Source organism: Megalops cyprinoides, chromosome 21 (genome assembly GCF_013368585.1).
Source record: "Megalops cyprinoides isolate fMegCyp1 chromosome 21, fMegCyp1.pri, whole genome shotgun sequence".
NCBI lineage: Eukaryota > Metazoa > Chordata > Actinopteri > Elopiformes > Megalopidae > Megalops > Megalops cyprinoides.
This window is the reverse complement of record NC_050603.1, coordinates 14,070,276-14,098,267: the sequence shown is the minus strand read 5'-3', so window position 1 is coordinate 14,098,267 and position 27,992 is coordinate 14,070,276. Positions and strand designations below refer to the sequence as shown.

The 27,992-nt window shown below is 45.2% G+C and overlaps 3 protein-coding genes across 3 annotated transcripts in view; all 3 read left to right on the top strand.

Annotated features, from left to right (window-relative positions):
• The window catches only part of LOC118769296 (protein FAM76A), a 7,561-nt gene extending 98 nt beyond the window's left edge, over window positions 1-7,463 (top strand). The window contains exons 1-9 of the mRNA XM_036516351.1: window positions 1-129; window positions 2,295-2,359; window positions 2,602-2,656; window positions 3,062-3,214; window positions 3,510-3,664; window positions 4,982-5,068; window positions 5,772-5,907; window positions 6,125-6,226; window positions 6,419-7,463. The exon at window positions 1-129 is cut by the window's left edge and continues 98 nt beyond it. Of these exons, the coding sequence (XP_036372244.1) occupies window positions 49-129; window positions 2,295-2,359; window positions 2,602-2,656; window positions 3,062-3,214; window positions 3,510-3,664; window positions 4,982-5,068; window positions 5,772-5,907; window positions 6,125-6,226; window positions 6,419-6,493 (909 nt within the window). The 5' untranslated portion in view covers window positions 1-48 and the 3' untranslated portion in view covers window positions 6,494-7,463. The remainder of the gene's footprint in view (window positions 130-2,294; window positions 2,360-2,601; window positions 2,657-3,061; window positions 3,215-3,509; window positions 3,665-4,981; window positions 5,069-5,771; window positions 5,908-6,124; window positions 6,227-6,418) is intronic.
• Window positions 7,464-10,038: 2,575 nt separating this feature from the next.
• LOC118796569 (E3 ubiquitin-protein ligase TRIM63-like) lies at window positions 10,039-18,295 on the top strand. The gene is made up of 9 exons (XM_036555526.1): window positions 10,039-10,384; window positions 11,325-11,491; window positions 13,533-13,707; window positions 15,173-15,268; window positions 15,489-15,722; window positions 16,090-16,112; window positions 16,338-16,462; window positions 16,718-16,795; window positions 17,432-18,295. The coding sequence occupies exons 1-9, from the start codon at window positions 10,226-10,228 to the stop codon at window positions 17,440-17,442; spliced, it is 1,068 nt and encodes a 355-aa protein (XP_036411419.1). The 5' UTR covers window positions 10,039-10,225; the 3' UTR covers window positions 17,443-18,295.
• Window positions 18,296-19,594: 1,299 nt separating this feature from the next.
• On the top strand, window positions 19,595-26,143 carry LOC118769175 (zinc transporter 2-like). Its single transcript, XM_036516204.1, has 8 exons — window positions 19,595-19,665; window positions 20,454-20,617; window positions 20,706-20,852; window positions 22,016-22,169; window positions 22,449-22,629; window positions 23,261-23,366; window positions 23,901-24,035; window positions 25,998-26,143. Exons 1-8 carry the CDS (start codon window positions 19,595-19,597, stop codon window positions 26,141-26,143), a joined length of 1,104 nt encoding a protein of 367 aa, XP_036372097.1.
• Window positions 26,144-27,992: the final 1,849 nt, after the last annotated feature.

The following is a 27,992-nucleotide window of genomic DNA, read 5'->3' as shown; positions in this document are numbered from 1 at the left end:
AGTTGTGTTTCACGATCATTTTTTTTTTGGAGGGATCTGTCATTCGCCATGGCTGCTCTGTACGCGTGTACAAAATGCAACCAGAGGTTTCCATTTGAAGCTCTTTCACAGGGTCAACAGCTATGCAAGGTAAGGCCCTCTGAGGAGGGGTTACTCAATTTCGGAGAAGTGTTTACTGGTGTGGGTGACCGCAGCAGGACCGTTTCCGGGTGCCGTTAGGGAAGGTGTACCTGCACTCTCCGCTTGTAAAAGATCGGCCGGTGGATGGATGCCGTATTGATCCTTTTTTGTCTTCCATTGGAGATTAGCGAAGGTTCGTTCAGTAATCGTGAGCAGTATTCCCACTCCTGTTCACAGGCAGCGTTTGCGGTATTATCAGCTTGTTGCTTTTCACGCCACAGTGCAGCTGGTATAATGTTCACATCACTTGTCCAAGTCAAACTAAATTCCATGTGAATTTCCCCGTGACTGTTTTAGATTCAGTAAGAAACAGACCCCGGCCGTCATCACTAGCAACGTTACTCTATATATGTATGAAATTATCAATGATCAACTACTGTCATTTTCATTTAATTGCATGCATACAATAAGTACATTTTGATTTACAATTATAGTTACAAATCCAAGTGATAGGAATTGATTCGATTTTTAATGAAACGTTTTGACATCAAGGAAATGGATTTTGCTTTACTTCTTGTATACATGACTATATATAAAGATTATGACTAAGGGCAACATAACCGTGAATGTAATTGAGTATTTTGCGATTATTCGCACAGCACTTGTGAAAGATCTGAAATTAAACCAAGGCTTACAACTGGCATACAGTTTACACAGGTGCTGGCAAAAATCCTGCACATATGCAGATCTGTTGCCAGTTTAAAAATGTGAAGCTGTACAGGTGAAATCCCCAGCTTTCACTCACAGGCCATTGCTGGCCTCATTAGCTATAAATTAGAGGGGACTCATTATGTGATTCTCCATGTCACTGACAGTGACACGAGATCAGGTGATTAATCCAACCCTTTGACCTGCCAGCTAATCCTTAATCGCCGGCGCGCCACCGCTGACCTTCTCAGAGGGCTTTCCTGGGGGGGGGGGGGATTTGAAGCCGATCAAAGGTGTGATTTCCTCTGGCCCAACCCAAGGTCACACGCTCGCTCACCTGCTGTGCCTGTGATACCGCTTCTGCTCCTGCCAGTGTTAGAATGTCAGTTCAGTGACAGAAGAACCGAAATGGTACCTTTACTGAGCGTGCACTCACACTTATGGATGGCATCGCCCAGGCAAAGTGGTGTTCTTCACTGTAACTGTACAGGATTGCGCTGTAGTTTTCAGCATTCATTTCTGTTGTGATTTCCAGGGTCACACGCTCACTTGTCCACTCTGTCACTGTAATGCTAAACAGAGAGCACGTCTTCATCAGAGCTGCGGTCTGTATCTGTGCTACATTACGTTTCCTTAGCCGTGTTCCAGAACAGTTTACACAAGAGTTCAACAGCAGTGCCCCACCAGGGAATTGAACTGGCAGCCTTTGAGTTATAAACCTTGTTCCTCACCATACCACACCACACCACACCGCACGGTTGGCCGTATATGGGCTACAGCCACAGTGGGACTGTGATCCATGTTCATTTTTTTGCGCTCGATTGGATGTCGATAGTGAGGTCTGCCTGTGATTCTGCAATGGTCAGAGGCGGTAATTTCTCCGTCACATCCCTTCCTTCCCCTTAAATTCCCATCCTTTTACAGCTTTCATGCCTTCATTATTCGTCCCTCTCAATCCTTGATTTCCATTTTTTCACTGTAATTCTGCCAATCACCATCATCTCCACCTCCGCCATTCCGCTTTACTTTCACTCATTCAGTACTATTCTTCAATCCCATTTATTCTTAATCCTTCTCTTCCTTTTATTCTGTCATCCATTCTTCATTCATATTCCTTTATTGCCTTCATCCGTCTTCCTTAACTTCTCTCAGTTCCTCTTTTCTAATTTTGTTTCATTCAGTCCTTCATTTCTAGCCGTTAATTGTAGCTCAGTCTTAATTCATCCATCCTATGTATTTGTTCCCCATCATTCTCAGTCCTTCATACCCAGTCCTTAAATTACCCTTGTTCACGGCCCTTAATTTCTTCATCCTCCCTCTCCGTCCCAGGTTAGAATGGGAAAATGGCAGCAGCTCTTTAAGCATCATAATCGAGATGTTTTTCATTTTTGCCAACCTGCCAGTAAAGTATGACATAAATAATGATGACTAATTTGTGGTCTCTGTGTTGTTGTGTTTTGAATCAGGAATGTCGTATTGCCCATCCAATGGTGAAGTGTACCTACTGCCGCACAGAATTCCAGCAAGAGAGGTATGGCACGCCCCTCTCTGTATCACAGTCTTAAATTATATTAAATTATATATTTTTATTATTCATATAGATGGATATTTAGTAAGACAGTACATTGTTTAAAGGTGCAATGGCAGTGCCCCACTTGGGAATTGAACCTGTAGCCCTCTGGTTGCAAGCCCAGTTCCTTCCACACCATATATGTGCATCCCTTGCTGTGGTTTTCACTGCTGTTTTCATGTCATGTCCTTTCCTTTTGGTAGCAAAACCAACACCATCTGTAAGAAGTGTGCCCAGAATGTCAAGCTGTATGGGACGGTGAGTACACGTGTACTGGGACAGGAACAGACTCTGAGAGTTTCTAAACTGGCAACCGTGCCTGTGCGTCCCTATGCCTGTCTCCAGTCCCCAGGCTGCCACGCACTCTCTTTCACCATTCCACACTCACTCTCTCTCCCTTTCCTCACTCTCTCTCCTTTTCCATATTCTCTCTCCCTTGCTCTCTTTCTCTGTCTGTTTCCACCGATGTCAGTTGCTCTTTCGTTCCTTCACACTCTGACACTTCATCTCTTTCCCTGTGCTCTCTTTTTTCCTTGCAGTCTGCCACTTTCTTTTCTCCTCTTCACATGATACTTGAATTCTGGACTTACAGACTAGAAATTCAGATACACTAATATCCTTTCTCTCAGTCTCAGTCATTTTCTCTCTCTCTCCTCTCTTCAGCCAAAGCCTTGTCAGTACTGTAACATCATCGCAGCCTTTATCGGGAATAAGTGTCAGCGCTGCACAAACTCAGAGAAGCGTCACGGCCCTCCGCAGCCCTGCGAACAGTGCAAGCAACAGTGCGCCTTCGACCGCAAAGACGACCGCAGGAAGGTGAGCCCCAATCATGACCACAACCACAACCTCTGTACGTCTTGGTAGTGTGTGTGTGTGTGTGTGTGTGTGTTATATTCTGTCTGACATTTCCCCCGTGTGTTTGTATGAGTGTGAAGAGAGTGTGTGTCTCATTCCCTGTGTGTGTGTGTAGTATCATAGAGTCTGTGTGTTTGTGTATTTGCTATTGTGTCTCTGTGTGTTTGTATGTGAGTGTGTCGCAGTCCCTGTGTGTATCGTATCATTGCGCCTGTGTGTGCGTCTGTATGTGTTTGATGGTATATGGTCTGTGCAGGTGGATGGGAAGCTGCTGTGCTGGCTCTGCACTCTGTCCTATAAGCGTGTGCTACAGAAAACCCGGGAGCAGCGCAAGCAGCTGGGCTCCTCCTCACACTCCTCCCTGTCACAGAAGGAGCAGCTGTCCCACCTCAGCAGCAGCCACTACAACAGGTACAGCTCACCTGGGGACACCTGCACAGTCCACACATGGAGACACCTGCACAATCCACACCTGGAGACACCTGCACAATCCACACATGGAGACACCTGTACAGTCCACACATGGAGACACCTGCACAGTCCACACATGGAGACACCTGTACAGTCCACACATGGAGACACCTGCACAGTCCACACATGGAGACAGCTGCACAATCCACACCTGGAGACACCTGCACAGTCCACACCTGGAGACACCTGCACAGTCCACACCTGGAGACACCTGCACAATCCACACCTGGAGACACCTGTACAGTCCACACATGGAGACACCTGCACAGTCCACACATGGAGACACCTGTACAGTCCACACATGGAGACACCTGCACAGTCCACACATGGAGACACCTGCACAGTCCACACATGGAGACAGCTGCACAATCCACACCTGGAGACACCTGCACAGTCCACACCTGGAGACACCTGCACAGTCCACACCTGGAGACACCTGCACAATCCACACCTGGAGACACCTGTACAGTCCACACATGGAGACACCTGCACAGTCCACACATGGAGACACCTGTACAGTCCACACATGGAGACACCTGCACAGTCCACACATGGAGACACCTGCACAGTCCACACATGGAGACACCTGCACAGTCCACACATGGAGACACCTGCACAGTCCACACATGGAGACACCTGTACAGTCCACACATGGAGACACCTGCACAGTCCACACATGGAGACACCTGTACAGTCCACACATGGAGACACCTGCACAGTCCACACATGGAGACACCTGCACAGTCCACACATGGAGACACCTGCACAGTCCACACATGGAGACAGCTGCACAATCCACACCTGGAGACAGCTGCACAATCCACACCTGGAGACAGCTGCACAATCCACACCTGGAGACACATGCACAATCCACACCTGGAGACACATGCACAATCCACACCTGGAGACACCTGCCCAGTCCACACCTGGAGACACCTGCACAATCCACACATGGAGACACCTGCACAATGCACACCTGGAGACACCTGCCCAGTCCACACCTGGAGACTCCTCCACTTTATACCTGTATAAACCTGGACTTACTCACATGTGCATACACCTGTAACCATTTAAAGCCATGTATAACTGGATCCGCTCACCCCTGCTTGAACATGTACCCGTGTGCATGTACCTGGGCTCCCATTCCGTGCACATCTCTGCACTGATATTACATGAGGTCAAATGAGTTCCAGCAGCTTATTTTCCTGAAGGAGCAGAGAGACTCTGCACTGACCCGCTGTTCTCTGCTTTTTTTAGCCAGAAAACACTGTCCACCTCCTCACTGCAGAATGAGATTCCCAAGAAGAAGGCCAAGTTTGACAGCATTTCCACCAATGGGGACAGGTGAGGGGTCAGACAGGAGAGGTTAAAGGTTGCAGGGGGACACCTTACAGGCCATAATATACAAGTGTGGAGTCAGAATCTGCAGGTGATGCAAAAAAGGGGATGGATAAGGATGAGAGGGAAGAGATGAGGTATTATTGAAGGCAATCAAATTTGTCAAGCGTGTAATATTTTTATAACAGATGTATTAACTTGATTAATTATTAGTATGTGATTATTGCTTGTAGAAGCATGTTGGGTTACTCTGAGAGTGCATGGAATTGGAACATGTTTGGAGCATGTGTATGGTTTTGGTGATTGTATTCATAAGTATGTTGTGTCAGTTTTAAGAAGTGATTATGTAGCTTAAAAAATAATAAAAATTAAAAATTAATTAGCTAATATTAAAAACTGTAGAATTTATTCCATCCATGTGATATTCATTGGCCCTGTCAGGCTAAATAATAAAACTTCTTTTAAAAGACATGTTTTATACCTTTTGACTGCAAGGGGGCGCCAATGACCTTACAAGCCTATGTTCTTTGTTGAACTGTTGCTGACACAGAGACATGAAGAGGGATAGAGGGAAGAGAATCCATAAACTGAAGACAGGTTAGAGTCATCATAGATAGTGTAATCTCTACTCTTGCCAGGATAGGTCCTACAATGCTCTACTTTCCCACCTGATCCTTCCCATAATTCTTTGCTCTGTCTGGTGGCCCAGTTTCTCCCCAGACCTGGCGCTGGACTCCCCAGGGACAGACCACTTTGTCATCATCACTCAGCTAAAAGAAGAGGTGGCTTCACTGAAGAAGGTCCTGCACCAGAAAGACCAGCTTATTCTGGACAAAGAGAAGAAGGTGGGGGAGAGGGGCAGCATGGGGGTAGGGGTCACAGTAAGAGTATGGAGGACAAGCAGGAAGAGTGTGAAAATATTACATGGGTCTTTGTGGTTGTGTGAGGTTGGATGCCTGTGTTTCCAGTGGGCCCGGAATTTAATGATTTACCTGAGATCCGACTTTCTTCTTAAACATTGTATCTCTGGTGTGATATATATATATATATATATATCTGCAGATCACAGAGCTCAGAGCAGAGTTCCAGTACCAGGAGAGTCAGATGAGGACCAAAATGAACCAGATGGAGAAAACACACAAAGACCTGGTAGAGCAGCTACAGGTTAGATCCTTCTACTCTTCTACCTTCTACCAACGATATGTGTCCTCATCTGAGTGTCCGTCCGTCTGTCTAAATGTATTTCAGTCTGCCCACCTACTTCCCAGTGTGTGCTAGTTGTGCTGTGCTGATTCTCATTTGCTGTAAGAATGACCTGTGTAATGGTGTCCTTGTGTCCACACTTCTGTCCTTCAGGCCCGGAACAGAGAGCTGATGAAGCAGGTGGCTGCACTCTCCAAGGGCAAGAAGCCGGTGATGACATCACCCTGAGTTTGACAGAGTGGGTGGGGTGGGGGGCGGGTGAGTGAGTGAAACTGACACTCCCATGGTGTTCAAGTGTTTGTGCACCCAGGTCATCCATTGTTGAAAGCACGTGCTTCAGCAGATTACCTGGTGGCCCTCATGCCTGAACTTGTACATCCCCAGACAGGGTACCTGTATACTTATAGGCCTACACACCCACAACCACACACAGGACCTATACTGCCACATCTGTACACACACTTATACATCCACAGCTACACACCATACCAATGGATGAAATCAGCGTGTTGTTAAATGAAGAACCCTGTGCTGGAAGTGGGTGGTAAATTTTCTTCTAGTGGCTTTTAACATTTTAACAAACAAACTGAAAAAAATCTTAGAGTTTGAAAAGGTGCAGGGGAATTTATTTCACATTTCCATCCCAGAGGACAAAAACAAAGTGGGTTCAACAGTTTCAGATGGGAGCTATTAACTGATTGCCCCATTCAAGTACAGCAACTGGACAGTGAGCAGTTCACTTCAAACATACACACACAAGAAACACATTTAATCTAATGGAGAGCTGACCAGTCTATTGCACTAAAAACATATAGCTAGGGACAAGACCAGTACAGAGGAAGAGAGAGGGAGGGAGAACAATTATAAAATGCAAGTAAAGGAGTTTTACTGTCTAATCTCTTGCTGAATGGTACAATAATGTGGATTATCATAATATTTTAAGCCATAGAACTTTTACTGTTCAGAAACTTCCTAGCTAGTTAGCTATTTTACTTAAACCATTCAACAATCCAGGTGCAAAGTAGCTGGCAAGCTAGTGGTAATATGAGAGAATTTTGAAAATTCATTGGCTGTATTGCTATATAGTGAGCTATATAGCTACATTTCAAATTGTCAGTAGCTGGATCCTAGCTAGCTATGTTCCAGTTGTCCAGTAGATGGCCCAGAAGACACCATCTTATTGCAGACCACAGAGCTGACCCTGCTCTAACTGTTATACTTTTCTGTAATGGTGGACTGTGTGTGAATGACCTTTACAAAAATAATTAATTTGTCACAGTTTTGCCTCTTGCTACTGCATTTTGTGTCAATCTGTATGACAAGAAAGTCACTTTCATCCATTCAGAAATAAGTTTAAATGGTTTGTGATGTGTTACCAATTCAGTCCAAACTGTCTTAACCAAAGCTATACCACCACAGCTATAGGTGTATCCATTTGGCTGTTGACCCACCTCTATACACGACACCTATGCCCCTCAGCCCCCTGAATTAATACTATCACACCTACATACCGACTTTATAACACTTAACACTTAGACCAATTTATATACATGTATATCTATCAGTTTTCATAAGAGAATCATTGAAAACATAACAATGATAGGGTACGGGAAATAATCCTCATTCTGTTTTTTTAATCAAGTTTAAAATGAAGAGATGGATTTGTGCGTGTAATTAGGCATGACTAATATGCATCGATTGTTGACTTTTTTAATGGCACTTATGTATTTTTGATGATGAAATGATGGAGAATATGAGCTATTCTGGGAAGCAAAAACAAGGTGACAAATTGGCGACTGTAGATATTGTATTTTTCACTGTACTGCCTCAAACCACACTAAGAGCTCTGATACTGTTATACTGACACGCCCAGGGGCTGCCCCTGCCGTAGGCTGCACATTATGCAGGGTAAACCAGGAATCCCCCAAAGGCTGTAACTGCTCCAGTATTGTTTTATAAGATACCTGTCATACAGATACAGTGAGGTTTTGCTTGTCAGGATGTTTTAAATTACATTAAGTTGTTCTCATTCCTATATTAGGATACTGACGTTTCCACTTTCCACTCAAGCTCCATGTCTAGTGTTTTCAGGCTTATGTTTCCTAAGGTGCAGCATAGGGCATTGGAAGGTCTTCACTCTGTTGGCAACTGAGGCTGCCTGAAATATTCCTCTTGACTGAACAGACGAATGGCTCTGCTATTGACTGGTTTGGTCTTGTGCGGCATTACTCTATAAGCTGATCCACCCAGTTTCAATGGCAATACCTCACCAGTTAGGCTGCTGTTTCTTAAGCTTTGTCTGTTGATATACACAGTTATTATTTATTATTGTTCTTATTTATTGATCTGTCAATCTCAGATGTTTAAAGTGGCTCGTTTAAGTGACAGGAGAGGCACACCTGCAATGATGCCAATATGTGTAAATAATATTTTATATAGAAGTATTTATGATGTCTGTACTGATACGAGCAAGCAGGTAATCAGCAGAGCAGAAAGGGATTCTCTCACTGGCCGGGGTTAAAGGTCTGTTCCTGTTCTGAGTCAGCATGTACTGCCACTGTCCCTAATAAAGAGCTTTTCTCTGGGCTAGAGTCAAGCTGTGTGTGTATGTGTGTGTGCGATTACATTACATTATTTACATTTATCACATGCTTTTATCCAGAGAAGCTTACATGTTACCCATTTATATAACTTGATATTCACTGAGGCAACTCTGGGTTAAGTACCTTGCTCAAGGGTACAACAGCAGTGCCCCAGTGGGGGATCAAACCAGCAACCTTTTGGCTACGAGTCTTGCTCCTTACCGCTATGCTACACTGCCACCACCGGTTGGGTTTGTATGCGTACATGCCTCAGCGTGTGTGTGTGCGCATATGGATACACCTCCCTGCAAGGTGCCCCCCCCCCCCCCCCACATCCCAGAGAATGATTCCCCCAGCTGGTAGAGAAGGTATAGGGGGCAGAAATAGCTGGTCTGAGTCACACACAGGCGCACACAATATATCTCTCAAACCCACAGCTGCTGCACTTATCTCCTGTGCCCTGGAAATCCCCATGTCTCTCTCTCCCCGTTACCCCCCAGTGTGCCCCCCCAGGGCAGTGAGGTCCATAACTGGTCTCTGGCAGTGCTTGAGAGACTCCAGTCTAAGCAGGACTCCAGTGGGTGACAGGGTCGGGGACCTTTCTGTGACACGGGTGACCTCATGCGGAACGCACAGCAGAGAGGGTCACGAGATACTGCCCATAATGAGAGATACTACCCATTGTTAGAGATCCTACCCTTTATGAGAGGTAGTGGCCATTATGAGAGATACTGCTGATTATGAAAGACACTGCCTATAATGACAGATAGTGCCCATTATTAGAGATCCTACCCTTTATGAGAGGTAGTGGCCATTATGAGAGATACTGCTGATTATAAGAGGTACTGCCCATTATGACAGATAGTGTCCAGTATTAGAGATCCTACCCTTTATGAGATGTACTGGCCATTATGAGAGATAGTCCCCATTATAAGAAGCTGCTGGGCGCATGGCAGGGGAAGACTGCGCTGCTCCATGAAAAAGGAAACGTGACAGTTGAGAAGAGAGGGAGAGAGAAACAGAAGACGAGAAAGAATCTGAGAGGAAGAGAGAGGAAGGGGTTAGTGTGTAGCTGTCTACAGACAGGCAGGGTAATGCGAGTTATGTGGCGGGGAGGGTGTTGAGATCGAGTGTCGAGAGGGGGTATAAATAGAGAGGGGGAGGGGTGGAGGGGGGAGGGCGGAGGTGAGGGGGGACGGACACGGCGCTGACACAGACTCGCTCGGGCACACTGTGAGAAGAAACACAACGAGGAGAGGGCCAGCAGGGTGACTCCAGCCGCGTGCTCTCAGAGGCAGGCTCCCACGCTCTGTACCACTCGCAAACACACGCATTTACGGACACCGACGGCAGGGACAAGATCACTCCCCGTGCCAGCATGGACTTCCAGTCGAACATCATCCAGGAGTCCGCGCCCATGGACAACCTGGAGAAGCAGCTGATCTGCCCCATCTGCCTGGAGATCTTCTCCAAGCCCGTGGTCATCCTACCCTGCCAGCACAACCTCTGCAGGAAGTGCGCCAACGACGTCTTCCAGGTGAGGGTGGTGGGTGAGGGCACGGGGGAGAAGGAGGGGAAGGAGGAGGAAGAGGAGGAAGAGAGGTCAAGAGGTTCTAATTGGATCAGAAAGGGGAACCGAGAGACTAGAGAGCAGACACAGGGAGAGAGAGGTGGACGGGTGTGAAGAGAGAAGAGGGGAAAGGGGGCTTCATTTTGTAGGGTGTGTGGGGGAGGCTCTGTATGGATCCTGTGAATGCTCCTCACACTAGATTCCTCTGCATATGACCCTGAGTTTCAATGAAACTCTTTCTCTGTCTCTCTCCAGTCATGCTCAAAATGTTTTTGTGGTAGCCTACCCCCAACCCCCACCCCCTCCAGTCTCTCTTTCTGAACCAGAAACGCTGAAGGACATTCACTCTCCTGTCCTCTACAGCCTCTGAGCTCTTATCAATCCCCTCTCTCTGCCCAGAAAGATTTTCAAGTCTTTTTCTGTGACCTATAAGTACTGTTCACTGCTATTTTAAGGAAAGGCTCAGGGGTGTTGTCCCCGCTCTGGCCACCCTTCCTTGTCCCCTCAGAGATACGGCAGCTCCGTCTCCAAACATGGGTGCACACAAGTGGACTCGCAGGCTCTCACAGTGTCAGGCAGCTGGAATGTTCCAGCAACAGAGAGGTTAATCCTAATCTCACACACTTCACTTTGAGGGAGCTGAGACGAGATGGACTGCAGCAGGCCCCAGAATGAGCCAGTGCGCCACACAGAGAGAGTGTCTGCATCTGCTGACTTCTCCACTCTGTGAGCTGCAAGCAGTTTAAACAAACAATGCAGTCTGAATTGAACCAAATTGACTGTGGGTGAGTCTTAAGAGAAAAAGAGAGTGAAGGGTGAACTGTGTACATGCTAAACACAGCCCTGTTGCCCACACTGAACACAGGCCTGTCTACCTGAACGTTTGCTCCCTGTGCCTCTCTCCCAGGCTGCTAATCCCTACTACTCGTCACGTGGCACCAACATCGCAGGTGGGCGATTTCGCTGCCCCTCCTGTAGGCACGAGGTGGTCCTGGACCGGCATGGAGTCTACGGCCTGCAGCGCAACCTGCTGGTGGAGAACATCATCGACATCTACAAGCAGGAGAGCAGCAGGTGAGCGCACACCTGTGCAGGTATGGGAGAGCCAGAGCAGGTGGGAAATTACCTATGCAGGTTAGAGCAGTTGAGCAGGTACCTGTACTGGTATGGGCAAGTTAGAGAGGGAAAGGACACACCTATGCAGGCCAAGGAGAGTTCGAGAAGGTCTCTAGGTACCTGCACAGGTTTAGGACAATTATGTCAGGTGAGCAGAAAGCTGTGTGGCAGAGTTACAACAGGTAACTAGACACCTGTGCAGATGTTGGACTCAAACACACACAGAGGTGTGAGTCAGAACAAGTGAGCAGTCTTTTGTGCAGGTATTGGACCTGAAGATTGGGTTTAATATATTTGATCAATTCTAACAGTTTTCCTTGTTCCAAATTTGGAATCAAGCATACCTACTTGGTTACAATTCTCCTGAAATTCTCACAGATCCAATCTCAAGCATCTGCAGTCAGAGTAACTTTTTTGATTCATTCAGAGTAAGTGTTTGTCATTGAGTAAATCCAGCAAGGATCATTCTGAGCAATTCTGTCTACAGGACTCAACCTCAGCAAATGCTGGTTGTTGCTATGGAATTCATAATGTAGTTATGAGGTGTTGCCAAGTTCACATTTACCACCATTCAATTCAACCATCAGTTATTGAAACTCCCTGACTGGCTCAGATGGCACACATGGCATAATACAGTGTGCAGGCTTGGCAGCTGTCACAAAGAGCCCAGTACAGTGCAAAGTACAGCAGGGAGACTCAGTACAGTACAACACATGCAGTCTAAGCCACATGTGCCACTCCAAAGAGTGTGAGAGGGGGGTCTCAAGGGGGGCCACAGCTCTGGCATTTAGGAAGAAGGCAGTGTTGGCCTGAATGTCTGTGAGGGACAGGCCTGGTGGGGAGGAGGGGGAGGGGGCAGCAGGTGACAGAGCGACAGAGTGTTGGGTGTCTTACCCTGAAAGTGTATTTACAGCAGCGCCTTACATGGCCCAGCTCTAAGAGACAGAGAGAGGGAGGGAGAGAGACTTTAGAGTTTCAAGTCAACTTTATTTTAACAATTCAGACAAAACCAAAGAGTAACACATATGTACAAAATAAAATATGTAAACAACACAAAGGTAAAAAGGAGACAAAAGATATCTCAGACAGGAAAAAACAAATGAAAACATGAATAAAAAGTAAACCCATAAATGAAAGAACACAGTGAGGAAAAAATCAAAAGTGGCATGTAAATTATGTGACTATTATGCCACTGTAACGAAACAATTTATTTGAAATCGGGTAGAAAATTGCATAAAAACAAAAGATATATTTTCTATCCCTAAGGAACTTATTTTAAAACTGCAACATTTTTAACTGTAAATCTTCATTCACCTCACCCACTCAGGTACCCAACACCCCAAACATCTGCAAAACAGCTCAGATCCACTATCAGCTTGCAAAACATAAATTTAACCCCCTAAAGACCTTTTCAAGGTCTATTGACCCACTTCCCTTGATCTAATTTCAGCAGCACACCCAAATTGCTAGCTTAGCCTGACCAAGCAATAAATTGAGCAGGAGACCCGGTTGTCTTTCACAAAACACATACTTTGGTCCAAAAATAATTGCTCGTTCAAAAAAACTCTCCGCTATAGTCCTGGTCCACTTCAAGGCACAACAACAGCAAAAATATAAATTAAGTAATTGAATGAAATAAAAATAGGAGAGAGAAAGATAAGGAAGTGGACAGGAAGAGAGAGGAGATTGAAATTACTGTGAGACAAACAGAACAAAGAGAAAAAGAGATTCCTGAAACCAAAAAAAAAGTCCTCAGCTCCTGGCTTCACAGCAGAGGGCAGATGTATAAATAGACCACAATATTGATGTTGCCATGACCACAAGGCCGCCCCCTTGCACAGTAGGTCCTGAGCAGGGCGCATCCTCTCTGTCATGGCAACATCAATCAGCAGACGAGCAAACAGCGCAGCAAACACAGGTGGCTGAGGTCATTGTTTCAGTTATAGCACCAAACCTTAACACCAATGTTTTTGCCCCCCCCCCCCCACCCCATCTCCAGCCCACGGCCAGTCAAAACCAAGGCGGAGCAGCCCATGTGCGTAGAGCACAAGGAGGAGAAGATCAACATCTACTGTCTCACCTGCCAGGTGCCCACCTGCTCCATGTGCAAGGTGTTCGGGTCCCACAAAGACTGCGAAGTGTCACCGCTGCAGAGCATCTACCAGAAGCAGAAGGTGAGCGCCAGCAGAGGGCGCTGTCTCTAACTGCACTGCTTTCTTTGATTTGGTTGTACATACAAAACTGTCTTTAAAACAAAAACAGCAACTGAATGTAGCAAATGAGAAATAAGGAGTGATAGACAGAGACAGAGCCCTGTCCTCCATATTCTGGGCCTATATGTGTAGATACTTACATGTATAGATGTGTATACTGTACACCATATATAGTATATACATATACACAGATGTGTGTGTACATATATATATATATATATATACATATATATATATATATATATATATATATATATATATATATATATATATATATATATATATACACGTGTGTGTGTGTGTGTGTGTATGTAGACATGTCCTGTATGTGCATGTTTATGTATTTAAATATGGAGCAGGTTACCAACTGGCCTCAATGCTGCTCTACATTTAGCTGTGAGACAGGGCTGAGAGCAAGTGATTGAGAGAGTTTGTCAGAGAGGTACAGAGAAAGGGGAGGCAGAAAAAGAGAAGAGAGGACACAGTGTGTGACATAGGATGTGTGTGTGTGTGTGTGAGTGTTTGTGTGTGTATGTGAGACAAAGAGACAGAGAGAGACCTGAAAAACGTTTACTAGACGTACCCAGTTCAATAAAGGTGATAGAATGAAGGTAGGGGATAAATAGGTATATTGACAAAAAATAGATGTATAACAGCTTTCATGTGCCCGGCTTAAGAAACCCCATCACTCAGCCCTGTGAAATAGTCAGGGGCAATAAACATGTTGATATATTTAGCATTTATATGTGTGCAGGGGATAGGTGTCAAAGTGCAAAGTGTGTCGGCTGCTAGGCTCCCCTCAGCCCACTCCTTTCATCTGAATGTTTACAAGTAGGCCACTGGGAGCCTGGCCATGTGTCACCAAACAGGTCAGCACTTGAAGGGGGGGCGTTTGGATGCCTTTCTGATCCCTAGAAGGGTCTGTCTCCTTAGCTTCCCAAGCCTGCCCTCAGCTACAGCTGCTATTCTCAGAGGAGATGCATTTCAAACTAGACCAGCAATCTGTGTGCCTGTATGTGTGTGTGTGTGGGTGTGTGTGTGATTATATGTGAGTGTGTGTGTGTGTGTGTGAGTGTGTGTCTGTGTTTCCAGCTCTGTAAAGTTACAGACTCTGGAACAGTGTCTGGTGGTTGTGATTCCTGTTCCCTGCTGTGAATAGCAGTGTGCACAGTGACACTGTACCCATATAAGTCTCCAGCTTAACACGCTCAGTAAAGGGGAAAAGCCCACATCAGCAGAGCAAAGAGGTGTGGAGATGGCAGATGGTGATCAGACATCTATTTCCATCACTAATGTGTAAGAATTGGCTGCCTACCCCCAGCCACCTTTCAGATCAGATATAGACAGGACGGTCTGATTATTTCACACATGTATGTATGTGTGTGTATGCGTGTGTGTTGGTGACCCAGTTCTCTGTGCACTGCAGACGGAGCTGAGTGAAGGCATCGCAGCCTTGGTGGCGGGAAATGAGCGGATCCAGGCCATCCTGACCCAGATGGAGGGCGTCTGCAAGACCATTGAGGTCTGAAGGGCAGGGGTTCACCCAAAAATGCTCCACAGAAGATTCACTTGACACTGTAACACAGTGATACCTGAAACCGTAATTTCTACTCTGCTTTACCCTCTCTTCATCCCCCTGCACCACTTTCCTCTCCCATGTTCCCCCTCCCTCTGTCACTGCCACCCCCTGGCTCTCCCCCGGCTCTCCCCCGGCTCTCCCCCGGCTCTCCCCCCACCCGCAGGAGAACAGCCAGCGGCAGAAGCAGCTGCTGGGGGAGAGGTTTGATGTGCTGTACGCGCTGCTGGAGGAGAAGAAGGGCGAGCTGCTGGCCCGCATCTCGGTGGAGCAGGACACCAAGACGGCCCACGTGCGCGGCCTGTCCCAGAAGTACCGCGAGCAACTGGAGAGCAGCTCCGCCCTCATGCAGACCGCCATCTCCTCCATGGACGAGCCCGGGGAGGCCAGCTTCCTGGTGGTAAGCCCCTGAGTGTGTCCCTCAATGCTCCGTCGACTTTGGTCCAATGTTTCAGCAGTGATGAATATCAACTGTCTTTATTGAAAAACTATTTTCAACACTGAAAGGGTCTTTGATCACAATGGCTTTGGTTGTAATTTCATGTAGTGACCACATGCCTTGAGACTGTGTCCCTACAATTTAATTATGAATTCAAAATGCTTTGTTAGCATCAGCATTGATGTTGATATCATTGTCATTCATCACCAGAGTAATTGTAATGAATAGCATTACACAGCTATTTTTCCTGTTTAATGTTCAATTCCTCTCTAATTTTATTCTTTCTCCTCTCTCTTGTTTCCATTACCAACCTACACCTATTGTACAGAATGCTAAACAGCTTTTGAAAGAGTAGGTCACTTTTTTCTCTCATGCTTTGTGTCATCCAATCCTGTCTTCCTGTTCCACAAGTGTGCTCTGTGTTCTGTCTTCATGTTGTGTGTCCATTGTCATCCTATTTCACAAATTCCTCCTTTGTTGCTGATCATGTGTGTTTTTTGTACCTTTCTACCTGTTATTAATGTAATCATCCTCATTCTTCCGTGCATAATTGATCCTTCCCCTCCATGTTTGCAGTATGTCGGCTGCCTCCCGTCTGAACCCGGCCGAGCGGATTGAACCTGGGTACGAGAGCATGGAGCACTTCACCCTCGATACCCAGCATGCGGAGGAGCTGCTACAGGTTATGGACTTCGGCATGGGTGAGTTCTATGTGATGCGGGTGAGACCTCATGTCCACCAGGCCCTCCTTACCTGTGTCTCACCTTGCAGTGGCTCTCCTTTGTGATGTCACTCATCTGCTTTACATCACTGGCAATACGCTAGACAGACACCATGGTCATTCACATCCTAACTCCTGTCCCTACCTCTGACAACATTCACAGGAGAGGCACTGTTGAAGAATTATGATTGCCATGTTTGATATTTTCACTGACCTCTGACCTGTGTCCCCCCAGACGATGATGAAGATTTTGAGGATGAGGAGGGTGATGAGGAGGAAGAGACGGGAGAGGAAACAGCGTCACCAACAGGAGGTCAGAGGGGGCAAAGGGCAAGCTACATTAAAATTGACAGTGTCAGAGACCTCAAGGCTAGCAAGGTGCAATGTGTCAGATTTGTCAGAGGTTTGGGTTGGGGGGGCAGCAGGGTGGTGATGCAGTGGTTTAGGAGATTTGCCATTGGGTTGCAGGGAGTGTTGTCTGAGAGTGATGCGAGCTACTCGGATAAGGAAGTTGTGGAGACAAGCGGCAATGCGAAATGAATTTGCAGCTTTGCTTCCAGAGCATACACAGCGAACAGTGTGGCTACCTTCAATTATTTCCCGAATAGTTTTTAGATGCGACAAGCAAATAACAAATTACACATCATCAATAGCGTTTACTTTCTGGTTTTAGATGGGATAGCTTTCACACCAAATGCGAACCGCACTGGAGTTCAGGTGAACCGTACCCCAGACCCCCGTTTTCTGGATGACTGGGGTATGTTCCCTGACGCGCACCCGAGTTTGGAAAACAGCGTTCACATCAACAAAACGAACCGAACTAACGGGTCAAGCGGACTCGGGTCCGCGCCAAAAGCTCTAGTGAGAAAGCACCCTGAAGGCGCCCGGGTGTGTGTGTGCATGTGTGAGCAGACTGCTCAAGTTGTGCTACACTCTGTCCCACTTCCAGGTCAGCAGTGAGGGCCAACCGCAGGGAGCAGGAAGCTGTTCTGAGGCTACGTGGATGAACTGATCATAATGTCAAAGGAATTGAAAATAAGAAGAAGATGAGAAAGGTGTCTACAGATGGGAGGAGGTGCGAGAGAAGGAGGAGGGGTTGGGCTGTTGATGTCTCAGGTTTTAAACACTGCAACCTCGAGTGAAATTCCAGGAACACACTCTCTCTAACACAAACACACGCACTGACACACTAAGACACAAACACGTGGTGCATATCAGTCCTCTGGATGCGGGTGAAAAGACAGAGGGCATTGACATTCTGAACTCAACCAAAAGGAATGAGAGACTCAGGCATGTTCCTCACTAGAGCTTAGCTTGAAACTTGTGCTTGTGAATCATTTGTCCAATTGCGAGAGCGGAGGGTTCTCTGGTAGACAGCGCCCCCTGCGGCTGGTGCTGTGAAACACCTTTGAATTCTCAAGACAAGCAGGACGCCCTACATCATCACATAATTTTCTTCATGAATGGAATGTTTATACATATATACGGTTCATGTTTTGTAATTTTTATATTATTGATATTACTGTGCTGTTGATAATGGTTATAATAATCATTATTGTTGTTTTGTATATGATGTCAAAGGAGCTGCCAAATCTTTTTTTTTTTTACCATGAAAAAGTATGCGGCACAAAGGGCGATGGAGAGACCTGGCAGTGGGTGAGCGCGTTTGTTTGCGCTGGGAGGGTGGCAGAAAGCACGTACTGTACTGTTGTGGACGGGCCAAAGACCTGATCCTGTAGACATTTTAGTGGTGTGTAGATTTGTATGTGAGAACAGATTATGATGTTCGGCGCGGACATCAAAAGGTGCCATATTCAGGGACAACATAGCTGCAGTTTGCACTGAGTAAATATGTATTGCACAATGAAATAAAGTGTTGATTTCCATGACTAATGTGTCACGTCCTGCTTTCATTTGCCGTTTGCGTATGCATGCAATAGCTGACTGATAGACCACTCTAGCATGGCCACGGAAATGCATTTAAGGTACGACCAGGACTGCTTGAATCCCAGAACAGGTTAACACAACAGTCATGTCCCAACAGTATGCAAAACACGTGACCTATAAGACAGAAAGATCACATTAAATCTACCAAAGTTTGCTTAGAAAATACCCATTGTCTTTTTCTGTACTGTTACGCAATGTCGTCTTCCCTACTGATGTGTACAGATTTATGCGTCTTGAGAGGGTCAGGCTGTTAACATCATTTATTTAACACTTATTTTATCATTTGGTTATTGGCCTGTCAGACACATACACATCTGTGTATCCTTCCTGTGATTTCCCATTTTAAGGTGTGAAGCTAATGTGATCCTTTGGGGTGAAGGTTTTAGTGCGCTACAAACCTGTCAACTACCAAGTTGGCAGTGCAAGGCACGTGACTCTGCACGGCTAAACTGTTGCAAACAGTATCTACATACAATCTATAGGCGCGACAAATGATGTGTTCAGGCAAACTTCCGTGAGAATGAGCATACGTACTTGTAACAACCATCACTGGCAATATAATGTTAAAATACGTAGGACAGCAAACATATTAACCTAATATCTTCATAGATATGTGACGGAGCTTGATATTGGTGCAACTGTACTGGCCGGTAGGCCACCGAGATCAGTGTAATTATGCCTTTGAGGGGTCAAAACATTTCAAGTTTTTTTTACTCATTAAAAAGGTTTATGATGCAAATATTCTGTATACATAGTCACGAAAAAAAGGTAAAAAGAAAGCAGAAATTATATACGACATTTTGTGATTTTGATGAGTGAAAGGCAGAGCTAGTGCACTAAAAACACAAGGCAGAAGATAAAGGGTCGTTATGCGGAAGAAAAGCGTGTAGTGTGATATTGCTTTTGTGGTAGCGGCTTTTTGCACACGACGCAAGGAAGATACCAGACCGGTCCGTGCTTTACACGCTCCTCAAACGTTTGATTATCACCTGTCCACAACATCGATCCGTGGCAGTATAAACAGGGCACGCTTAGCGACCTCCACTCTTTTTCATTTTTTTCTCCTTCGGCCACAAAATGTTCGTGGAATGCGTCAGCTCTGACAGACGGGAGGAGAGTAAGTGTTAATGCAAACCATCAGTTTTGAATTGTACAGATAGCTAACATGGACACAGTCAACGAGAGGACGAGTCTGCTGATGGAACAGCAACATCCCGGAAAATTAAATAACAGAAGGTCAGTAATTCTAGTTTTATTTCTTGTTTTCTATCTGTCTTTTTGTTATTGTTTATAGACTGATTTTGTTTTTGTTCTTGGTTTTAAGTAAGTGTGGAGGGTTAGAGGTCACCGCTTCACGTGCTGGTTTTGCACAGCCCAGTGTGTTGTCAATCAGTGCTTATTCAGTGATCATTTAATTCCGCAATTTATTTTCATTAAAATCTTATACATTCTAACCGGCTTCCAAATAATTATGACCATGATTTGCAAATACGACCCCATCAAAGACAATGTTATGGACGCGCTCTTTTCCTGTTTCCTGCTTTTCGACAAAAGTTAGCCCCTTTTCGTATAATAACCATCACGAACATGAATACAGCAAACTTTATTAATTTACCTAATTTTAGTAGCCCTGGCTTTTTGCACAGTCACTTGACCCACTGTCTAGCAACTGTTCAAATATGCACTCCAGATATTTTTCCCTGGAAAGCACAAATTTTATTTGTGGGTTGTAGGTTGAATCGTGTTTTACCATTAGTTGATTTGATTTGAAAACCAACAGCATACACTTGTACTGGACCTATATGGTAAGATACAGTTTAGCTGGTCCAGGTTCCAAGTTCTGAGTACCCATTTGTTCTTGCAGGGCAGAGAGCTCAGATAAAGTCAGTTTACATCCTCTTCCACTGCCTCCACCATTTCAAAATTTTTAATTGCATTAGAATTGGGGACTTTGTTGAATTTCACCTTAAAAATTCCCCCGCTCTAAATTCAAATTCTAATTCTCTCCCTCCCTCCTTTTCAAGATTATATGATGACCTCAATGCAGGGGAACGCTTAACTGGCCAACAGCACTGTCACTCATCTGCTGGCAACGGCATTCGTGGAGAGCGTGAGAAGGGCAGGGCCCGCCTCCAGCTGTATGTGGCCTCGTCTATCTGTCTGCTGTTCATTGTGGGTGAGGTGGTAGGTGAGTACAGGGGCCACAGGGCAGTGGTCATGCAGTGTGTAAGTGTGTGTCATAGGTCCATGTCCTGCTCTTTCCTCACTTTGCTCAGGGGGCTATCTGGCCCACAGTCTGGCCATCCTGACAGACGCGGCCCACCTGCTGACAGACTTTGCCAGCATGCTGCTCAGCCTCTTCTCCCTGTGGATGTCCTCCCGCCCTGCCACCAAGACCATGAACTTCGGCTGGCACCGCGCAGGTGGGCTCAGGTGTGGGTGGATGGATGGGTGGGGTTATAGTGTACCTGTGTCGAATGCGGGGGTTGGGAGGCACTTAACGCAGGGTTCATGTTAAGAAGCAGTGGCATGCTGGAATGTTTGAGAGATGTTTTGAGAATGTTTGTAGGTTGAACTTTTATTTTTATTTTTTCCTTAGTGAGCTGACAGTTTCGGTAGGTTAATTTCAGTTTCAACGCATGCACCAGAGCCTTCTTTTTTCACTTTGCTGCATTAGGGTGCCTCATAAATTACACTGGCTCTGGCTGCATTTATAGTGCTTCGGGGCCTCCCTCCACTTTTATAGTTACAGACAGGCTTCAGTCAGAATTGCACATTTTGCTGATTAGGTAGTTTGGGAGAGTCTGTAGACATGCTGATGGGATAATATACCTTTATTTTGGGAGATAAAAATAAAAATAAAAAAATGTCCCTTTCAGATAACAGCTGAAACAGAACTTTCAAAAATCCTCACATCACAGTTGGGTTTAAGCACTGCTATTCCTCTGGAGGTGAGAAAGGCCCATCTCTTGAGATGAGGGCTGGACCTCTGCTTCCATTGTGGTCAAACAGAGCAACAGGATAAATTGTGCACTCATTGCAAGATGTCATGCTTTCTCACAGTCAGACATGCAGTCTCTGGTTGATCAGCCAGAAAGAGGACTTTTCATGGTTTCCACTAGAGACTGTGTCTTGCTATCAGTGGATAAACTTTATCTGCAAAGTGGATTCTGACTGCCCATCATAGCCTTAATGCTTACTCAAATGTACCTTGTGAAAAAATGGTAATCATGGTAAAATCCTAACTCAATAGCCAACCAATCTCATACTCCAATTTAATGTCTGTCTGCATGTATTTCTGGCAAGATCTTTTCCATAAGATTTCCGTTTGTTTGTATTACTTATGGCAAATGTATGACCCTCAACATTGGAACTCAGTGTCAAAACTGGACATTTGGACTTCCTTGAAAAGCCTTCCTAAAGCAGTGGAGTTAAAAATCACTGGAGTCTGACTTCAACAGTCTAGGCACTTACATTGCATCTGTATTGTGTTGTTTGTGAGATATTTGCGTGTTGCGTTTGTGTGTCTGTGCTGTCACTGTTTTCCTGTCTGTGATTTCTTCACTGTGTTGTCCGTCTATGTCAGAGATCCTCGGGGCGTTGCTGTCTGTGCTGTCCATTTGGGTGGTGACAGGTATTCTGGTGTACCTGGCAGTGCAGAGAGTGATGTCACAGGACTTCCAGATCAACGGCGGGGTCATGCTCATCACATCCGGGTGTGCGGTCGCAGTGAACATAATGTGAGTGGTCCATTCCCGCCCTTTCCCAGCTGTTTGAAACCTTTAGCCAACCACAGCAAGACCAGCTTGCCTCCGCTTCCTGCTGGCTCAGTGGGAAGGATTCTGTTAATTTAATGTGTTCTCTAATTGCTTATCTCACAATACTGAAACATTTTTGCAGCGTAATCTGCTACCCATGTATACAGCTAGATCTACCTGAAGTACCTGAGGTAAAGTGGCTCAGATGGTAAAACCACTCACCCTTGCGCTCTCTCCCTCTCTCTCTCTCAATCCGTTCAGAATGGGTATCACTCTTCACCAGTCTTCCCACATCCATGGACACAGCCATGGTTCTAGCAGTCCTCCACATTCCCAGAGGCCCCAGCAGAATGCTAGCGTGCGTGCTGCTTTCGTCCATGTGATCGGGGATCTACTGCAGAGCCTGGGAGTGCTGGTGGCATCCTATGTCATCTACTTTAAGGTGATGCCACCAGGCTGTTTAATCACTCTGCCTCCTACAAAAAAGAGAGAGAGACAGTAGTTATTTTGCTTGGTACATCACTCATCACTTAAAGATAAGTACACATAAGGAAAGAGATCATAACTTTTCCATATTGCACCCCTTGAAATAACTGTTGTTGTTTATTTGCCTGAATGTTGAATTTTTATTTTACATTTCATTGCAATTATCTATGATTTGACAGTATTTGCTGTCTTATAGTTGTTGTCAATTATGTTTTTTTATTTGACATGAGAGGGAGAACGAGCTCTGTGAAGTTCTGTGGTACCACAACAGAACCGCGGTCATGAGGGATTCAGCCCAGAAAGCTTGCTTTGCTGGGCTTGATTTATTTTTAACTATATTTTTTATCATTTTCAGACTTAAAAGTCAGAGATAATAGTCATGCTAAGATGTGTCAGATATAAATTGTTCAAAGGCTTTGGTGAATCCAGGCCATGATTCATGTTAACACACAGTTTATCTCTTTGTGTTAACCATGTGCCTTAACCCTCCGAATTGCTCGGAGACTCATTGCAAGAGCGTTGTGAAAAAGACGATTGATCAAACAAATGTCCACTGACCGAATGAGCGTTTGCGTCTCACACTGCAGCCAGAGTGCAAGCTGATTGATCCCATCTGTACCTTCCTGTTCTCCTTCCTGGTGCTGGGAACCACCCTCACCATCCTGAGGGACGTGCTGACTGTGCTGATGGAGGGTGAGGAGGCTGGAAGGAGAGGGGGAAGGGAGGGAGGGGCAGGGGAAGAGAAAGATGGAAAGACCAAGGTGGTGGGACAGAGGGATAAGGAGGGAAGGAGGGAACATGAGGTGGAGGAGAGAGTGGAAGAGATGAGGGGAGGAGAGAGCAGAAGAAAAGGGGGAAATGGGTGGAATCACAGTGATAAGAAGTGGGAGATAGGGTGCAAAGGGCATATCACTAATTTGAATCTCATGAGAGCATTGTGTAGTTTCATTCATCTGACCTCCATATAAAATGAAAAAGCCCTTAATGACAATGGCTGTATATTTTTAGTGTTGTTTCTAAATAACATTGTCAAGTTTAGAACCATAATGGGACCCCATGCCTCAAGTGATCTCGGAGTCCAACAGGATATTTCTTCCTGTGTGTCTGTTCAATATCCCACTGTAGCCCAGTGTGCATAAGGCCCCCTTGTGGCCTGAATGGAAACTACAACAGGTTGGGCAACATCTGCTGCACAGTATTACATCTAAACTGTTGGGTCTCTTACAGGTACGCCTCGGGGGTTGGACTTCACACAGGTGAAACAGACACTGTTGTCAGTCAAAGGCGTGAGGTCTCTTCACAGCCTTCACATCTGGGCACTAAGTGTCAACCAGCCAGTGCTGTCTGTCCACATTGCCATCAGTGAGTCTGTCTGTCTTTATTACCATCTGTTTGTCTGTCTGACTGTTTATTTTACCATCAGTGAGTATGTCTGTCTAACTCAGTGTGTGGCTATCGTGTGTCTATTACCATCAGTCACTCTGTCTGCCTTTATTGGCAGATGCGAGTCTTTCCATTTTCTTGTGTGAATTTATAGGTTTCCCTTTTATAGGATTTTTAAAAATATTGTATTTTTTCCATTTCCAGTGTGTTTCTCACTTTTAAATTTGTATATCCTTAATTTGCATGACAAGACAGTTTATATTACCAGTGATAACAGCCTGCATCTGTACCATGCCTTCAATGGATGTCAGAGTAATTTGCAAAGGGTGGGGTGGCTGACTCACCTCAACTCACACAAATGTGTAGCACCCACATGGATAATGCATACCAAGCCTTTAGTGCCAGAATATGATTATACACATCAGAGAAAAAAATAATGATAACCTCTAGCCCATCCCATTCTGAAGAACAGAATTTGGTTGAAGAAAATAAGAAACTTCATTCCAAGAGTTAGTGGAGAGCAGAGATGTTACAACTTTGCTTAGTCCACACATACTTAAAAACTGTGGTATTCAGCAACGTACTGGCCTACCAACTCTATAGAAGAAGTTTATTGGCTCAAAAACATTTTTATATTTCCTGAATCCGGTTGATGTTGAAACACATTCATACGTGTGGAGAATTCAGGGAAGTGTTTGCCCCTGGTCAAGAGGCGCTTGGGGCAGAAAAGAAGGAAGTAGGCCTCGGTCTCAACCGCTGCCAGGTCCCAGTGATCCCACATGAACTAAGCCTTCTGTTTAGATGGCCAGCTCTCATTGTAGCTGCCTACCTCAATGGGAAGGTGGTGGTTACTGAGTCTGTACATCAGTAATTTTACTTTGGTTAGGATCTGTCGCTCTGACAAGTTATTCTGGTTGGGATATCCAGGGAGTAGTCTCCGATCAGAGGCGATTAGATTTCAAACTTGTCTGATACAGCTTTTTCAAATGAATGATTAATGCTGGCATGTTGGTTAACTATTTTGTGTCATTTTGGTCTACAGTGCTGTACATGTTAGTGTTCTTGTTGCTAGTTGTCTCAGGGAGTATTTCTGTGGGTTGAGCTGCTTTGTCTTTGGTGGCTTGTGTTAGAATTGTGTATCAGCCTGGTTTCCAGGATTTGTTTGCTTTTTGTCTGTTGAGCAAAGGAGGGGTAAATGGCCTAATTCAGCCCTGGTTGCATTATTGGATTCATATTACATTTATGTGAATGTGCTGTGTATTCTTACTGGATGCAATGTGAAGTTTTTCTGTGTGGTTTTCATCCTAGCAGAGCAGTAGAGGAGCCCATATTTTGCATTCATAATGAAGAATGCGGCCCTCTTATTGAGCAAATATATTCAATTTATAAACCTCCCATTCCTGCTGTACAGAGTGCCTCCTGTGTTTCCTTCAGGCTGTGATATGTGGCTGCATATTGTACTGTTAGTTTGGCTGTGGGCCCCTCTCCTAGCATAACTGACATTTTTTTACAGTCAGGTTTGAGAAAAATGGGAGGACAGTAGCTATCCTTCTCTGACCTCTTTCATACTGCAGTGATCACAGTGCCCGACTTCCCTGGCCAGCTTAGTTTTTTCTGTGCTGGCCCTTTTCAATGGCTGGGCCGTAATCACTGAGGCTGTATTTGCTCAGAATTTCAGAAATGCTTGGCATTTATTACAGTGATTCTGCCTGGATGTCTCTTTTTACAGTCTGGTAGTGCTAGATTTTGTTTTATATATTAGTGTTCATAATCCCAATGGTCCAAATATGAGTGTTTGAGATGCTTTACAATGTGGTTTTGTCTAATTGGAAGAGATTTTGCAGTGCTCTCCTGGAGCTGTCTGATGGTGGTGTTGCTCTGATCAGTTGGCTTGGGGAGCAGCTGGCCAAGGGCACTCATTTCTGGGTTCTCTCTCTGCAGAGGACGGAGTGGACGGACAGGCAGTGATGAAGGAGGCCAGTCGTGTCCTGCAGGAGCAGTTTGACTTCCACACCATCACCATCCAAATCGAGGATTACTCGGAAGATATGCAGAACTGCCACCAGTGCCAGGACCCACAGGACTAAGGGAGGAAGCACTGTGTGAACCCCACCCCTTACCTTGCACATCAAAATGGCAATACTATGGGGACCAAGGGCGAGAGAGCTTGTGTGTGTGTGTGTGTATGTGTGTGTGTATGTGTGTGTGTGTGTGTGTGTGTGTGTGTGTATGTGTGTATGTGTGTGTATGTGTGTGTGTGTGTGTGTGTGTGTGTGTGTATGGGTGTGTATCTGTGAGTGCACTTGTGCCTGTGGGTTTGTTTGCTCTCTCAGAGATGCTTTAAATAATGGAAATTCGACTGGGTGAACAAATGTAAATACACTGGTACATCAGTGAACTGGCAAAGAGGACCAGAGAAAGTTGCATCACTATTGCCAATGTTTTTTGTGCATGGGTGATATGTAAGAGGAGTGTACAATGTCTTCTTGGTCTGATCACAGTCTAGACTCTTTCTCCAGTCCAGGAGATTAGAGCTCAGCCCAGCAGAGCTCCATGATACTGCATTGTACACGTGTAATAGAACTGTCCAGTACAAAATGCTTCTACTGCTGTGTAGAGTACTGGTTGTCTGTACAGTTTTTTTTGTGGTTTTGTTTTAATGTTCAGTAAATCAATAAACATGCAGCTGAGTATGAAATCAAAGCAGTGATAGAATGCAGTATGCAGAAATGAATGGAAGAGGAGGGTTGCTCAGGTGACAAGTTTGCATGCCTCTTTCTTTCCTTCCCTCTCTATCTCACACACACAAACATTTTCATAACCACCATATCTTAGGACACAGTGCTTATGCAGAAATGTGCGAAAAGGGAACTTCGATAATTCTCTTGGGTTCCTCATTCTGGATTAAACAGAAGACGGGGCTGTAATGAGGGGACATCACAGGAACCCAAGCGTGTGGAAGCTCTTATGTAAGATTCCACTGGCACAAAGCGGGGACTGTCCCCTGTATCCTAGTCTGTTGACAAAAGGCTTAATGATGAACAGAAGCAGGAACACACTGGAGAGTGGTAATCCTGCTCTCAGCGGAGTTACACACACACACACGCCCTTTCTCCTGGGGCAACTGTACCCCAGTAATCCCACATTTGTCATTCATGAGGTTTTTTTAATAATTTGGGTTTTATTGATTGGCAATCAGTTACATTGAACAATGTTAGAGTTGTTTACAGAAGAGCATAGACGTAGAAATCAACTGATGAAAGTAAGACAGCGGGGGAATTTCTAAAGTAAAAAAAAGAGATGAATAGCAGTGGGAGGGGAGTGAATTCTTTGCAAAGAGAAAGAAAAGGGAGCCAATGAAGTGATGGAATGAGTTTTCCGAGGAAAAGTGCGTCAGAGTGCGTCCATTGCAGGCAGCTCATATTAACTTGCTGATGCAAGCGTCTGCCGTCATCTTGGTGTTTGCAGGTTTGTGTGTTAAAAGGGTGTGGAAAGCACGGGAGGGGAACCGCCTGCAGATCTGTCCATTTTCTACCTGTGGAAAAACAGGTGTGGCGGAGGTATCAGTAACCGCCAGAAGTGTTACTGTTTCAATAGCAGACTTAACCAAAGTTATTTACATCTTTTAAATCCATAAATTTGACAAAAATAGCTTTTTCATTTTAAGAAAGCATAAAATAATATAAAGACCCATTTCCTACAACAAATTCTAGACCAATTATATAAGTAAAGCATGTTACAGTTAACCAAATAATAGCAAGGTTGTAAAATCACCCACCTCCAGCAGTAGGTAGGAGTGAGGAATGGTTAACCCCCTTTAACCCTCCCATTTCCTATGGTTAGATAAGCCTCTTAAGTTACCAGGTACGTTTCTTAGCATGGTGCACAGAAGTGGGGACAGCAGAAAGGAAATGGCCCCTTACTCAAAAAGCAACT

Excerpts from the sequence above, each read along its gene's own strand:
- LOC118769175 (XM_036516204.1), top strand. The coding sequence starts at position 19,595 with ATGGACACAGTCAACGAGAGGACGAGTCTGCTGATGGAACAGCAACAT. Across the intron at positions 22,630-23,260 it reads CCTATGTCATCTACTTTAAG|CCAGAGTGCAAGCTGATTGA; the intron begins GTGATGCCACCA and ends CTCACACTGCAG. Across the intron at positions 24,036-25,997 it reads GTCTGTCCACATTGCCATCA|AGGACGGAGTGGACGGACAG; the intron begins GTGAGTCTGTCT and ends CTCTCTCTGCAG.
- LOC118796569 (XM_036555526.1), top strand. The coding sequence starts at position 10,226 with ATGGACTTCCAGTCGAACATCATCCAGGAGTCCGCGCCCATGGACAAC. Across the intron at positions 13,708-15,172 it reads GCATCTACCAGAAGCAGAAG|ACGGAGCTGAGTGAAGGCAT; the intron begins GTGAGCGCCAGC and ends TGTGCACTGCAG. Across the intron at positions 15,723-16,089 it reads GGGAGGCCAGCTTCCTGGTG|AATGCTAAACAGCTTTTGAA; the intron begins GTAAGCCCCTGA and ends CCTATTGTACAG.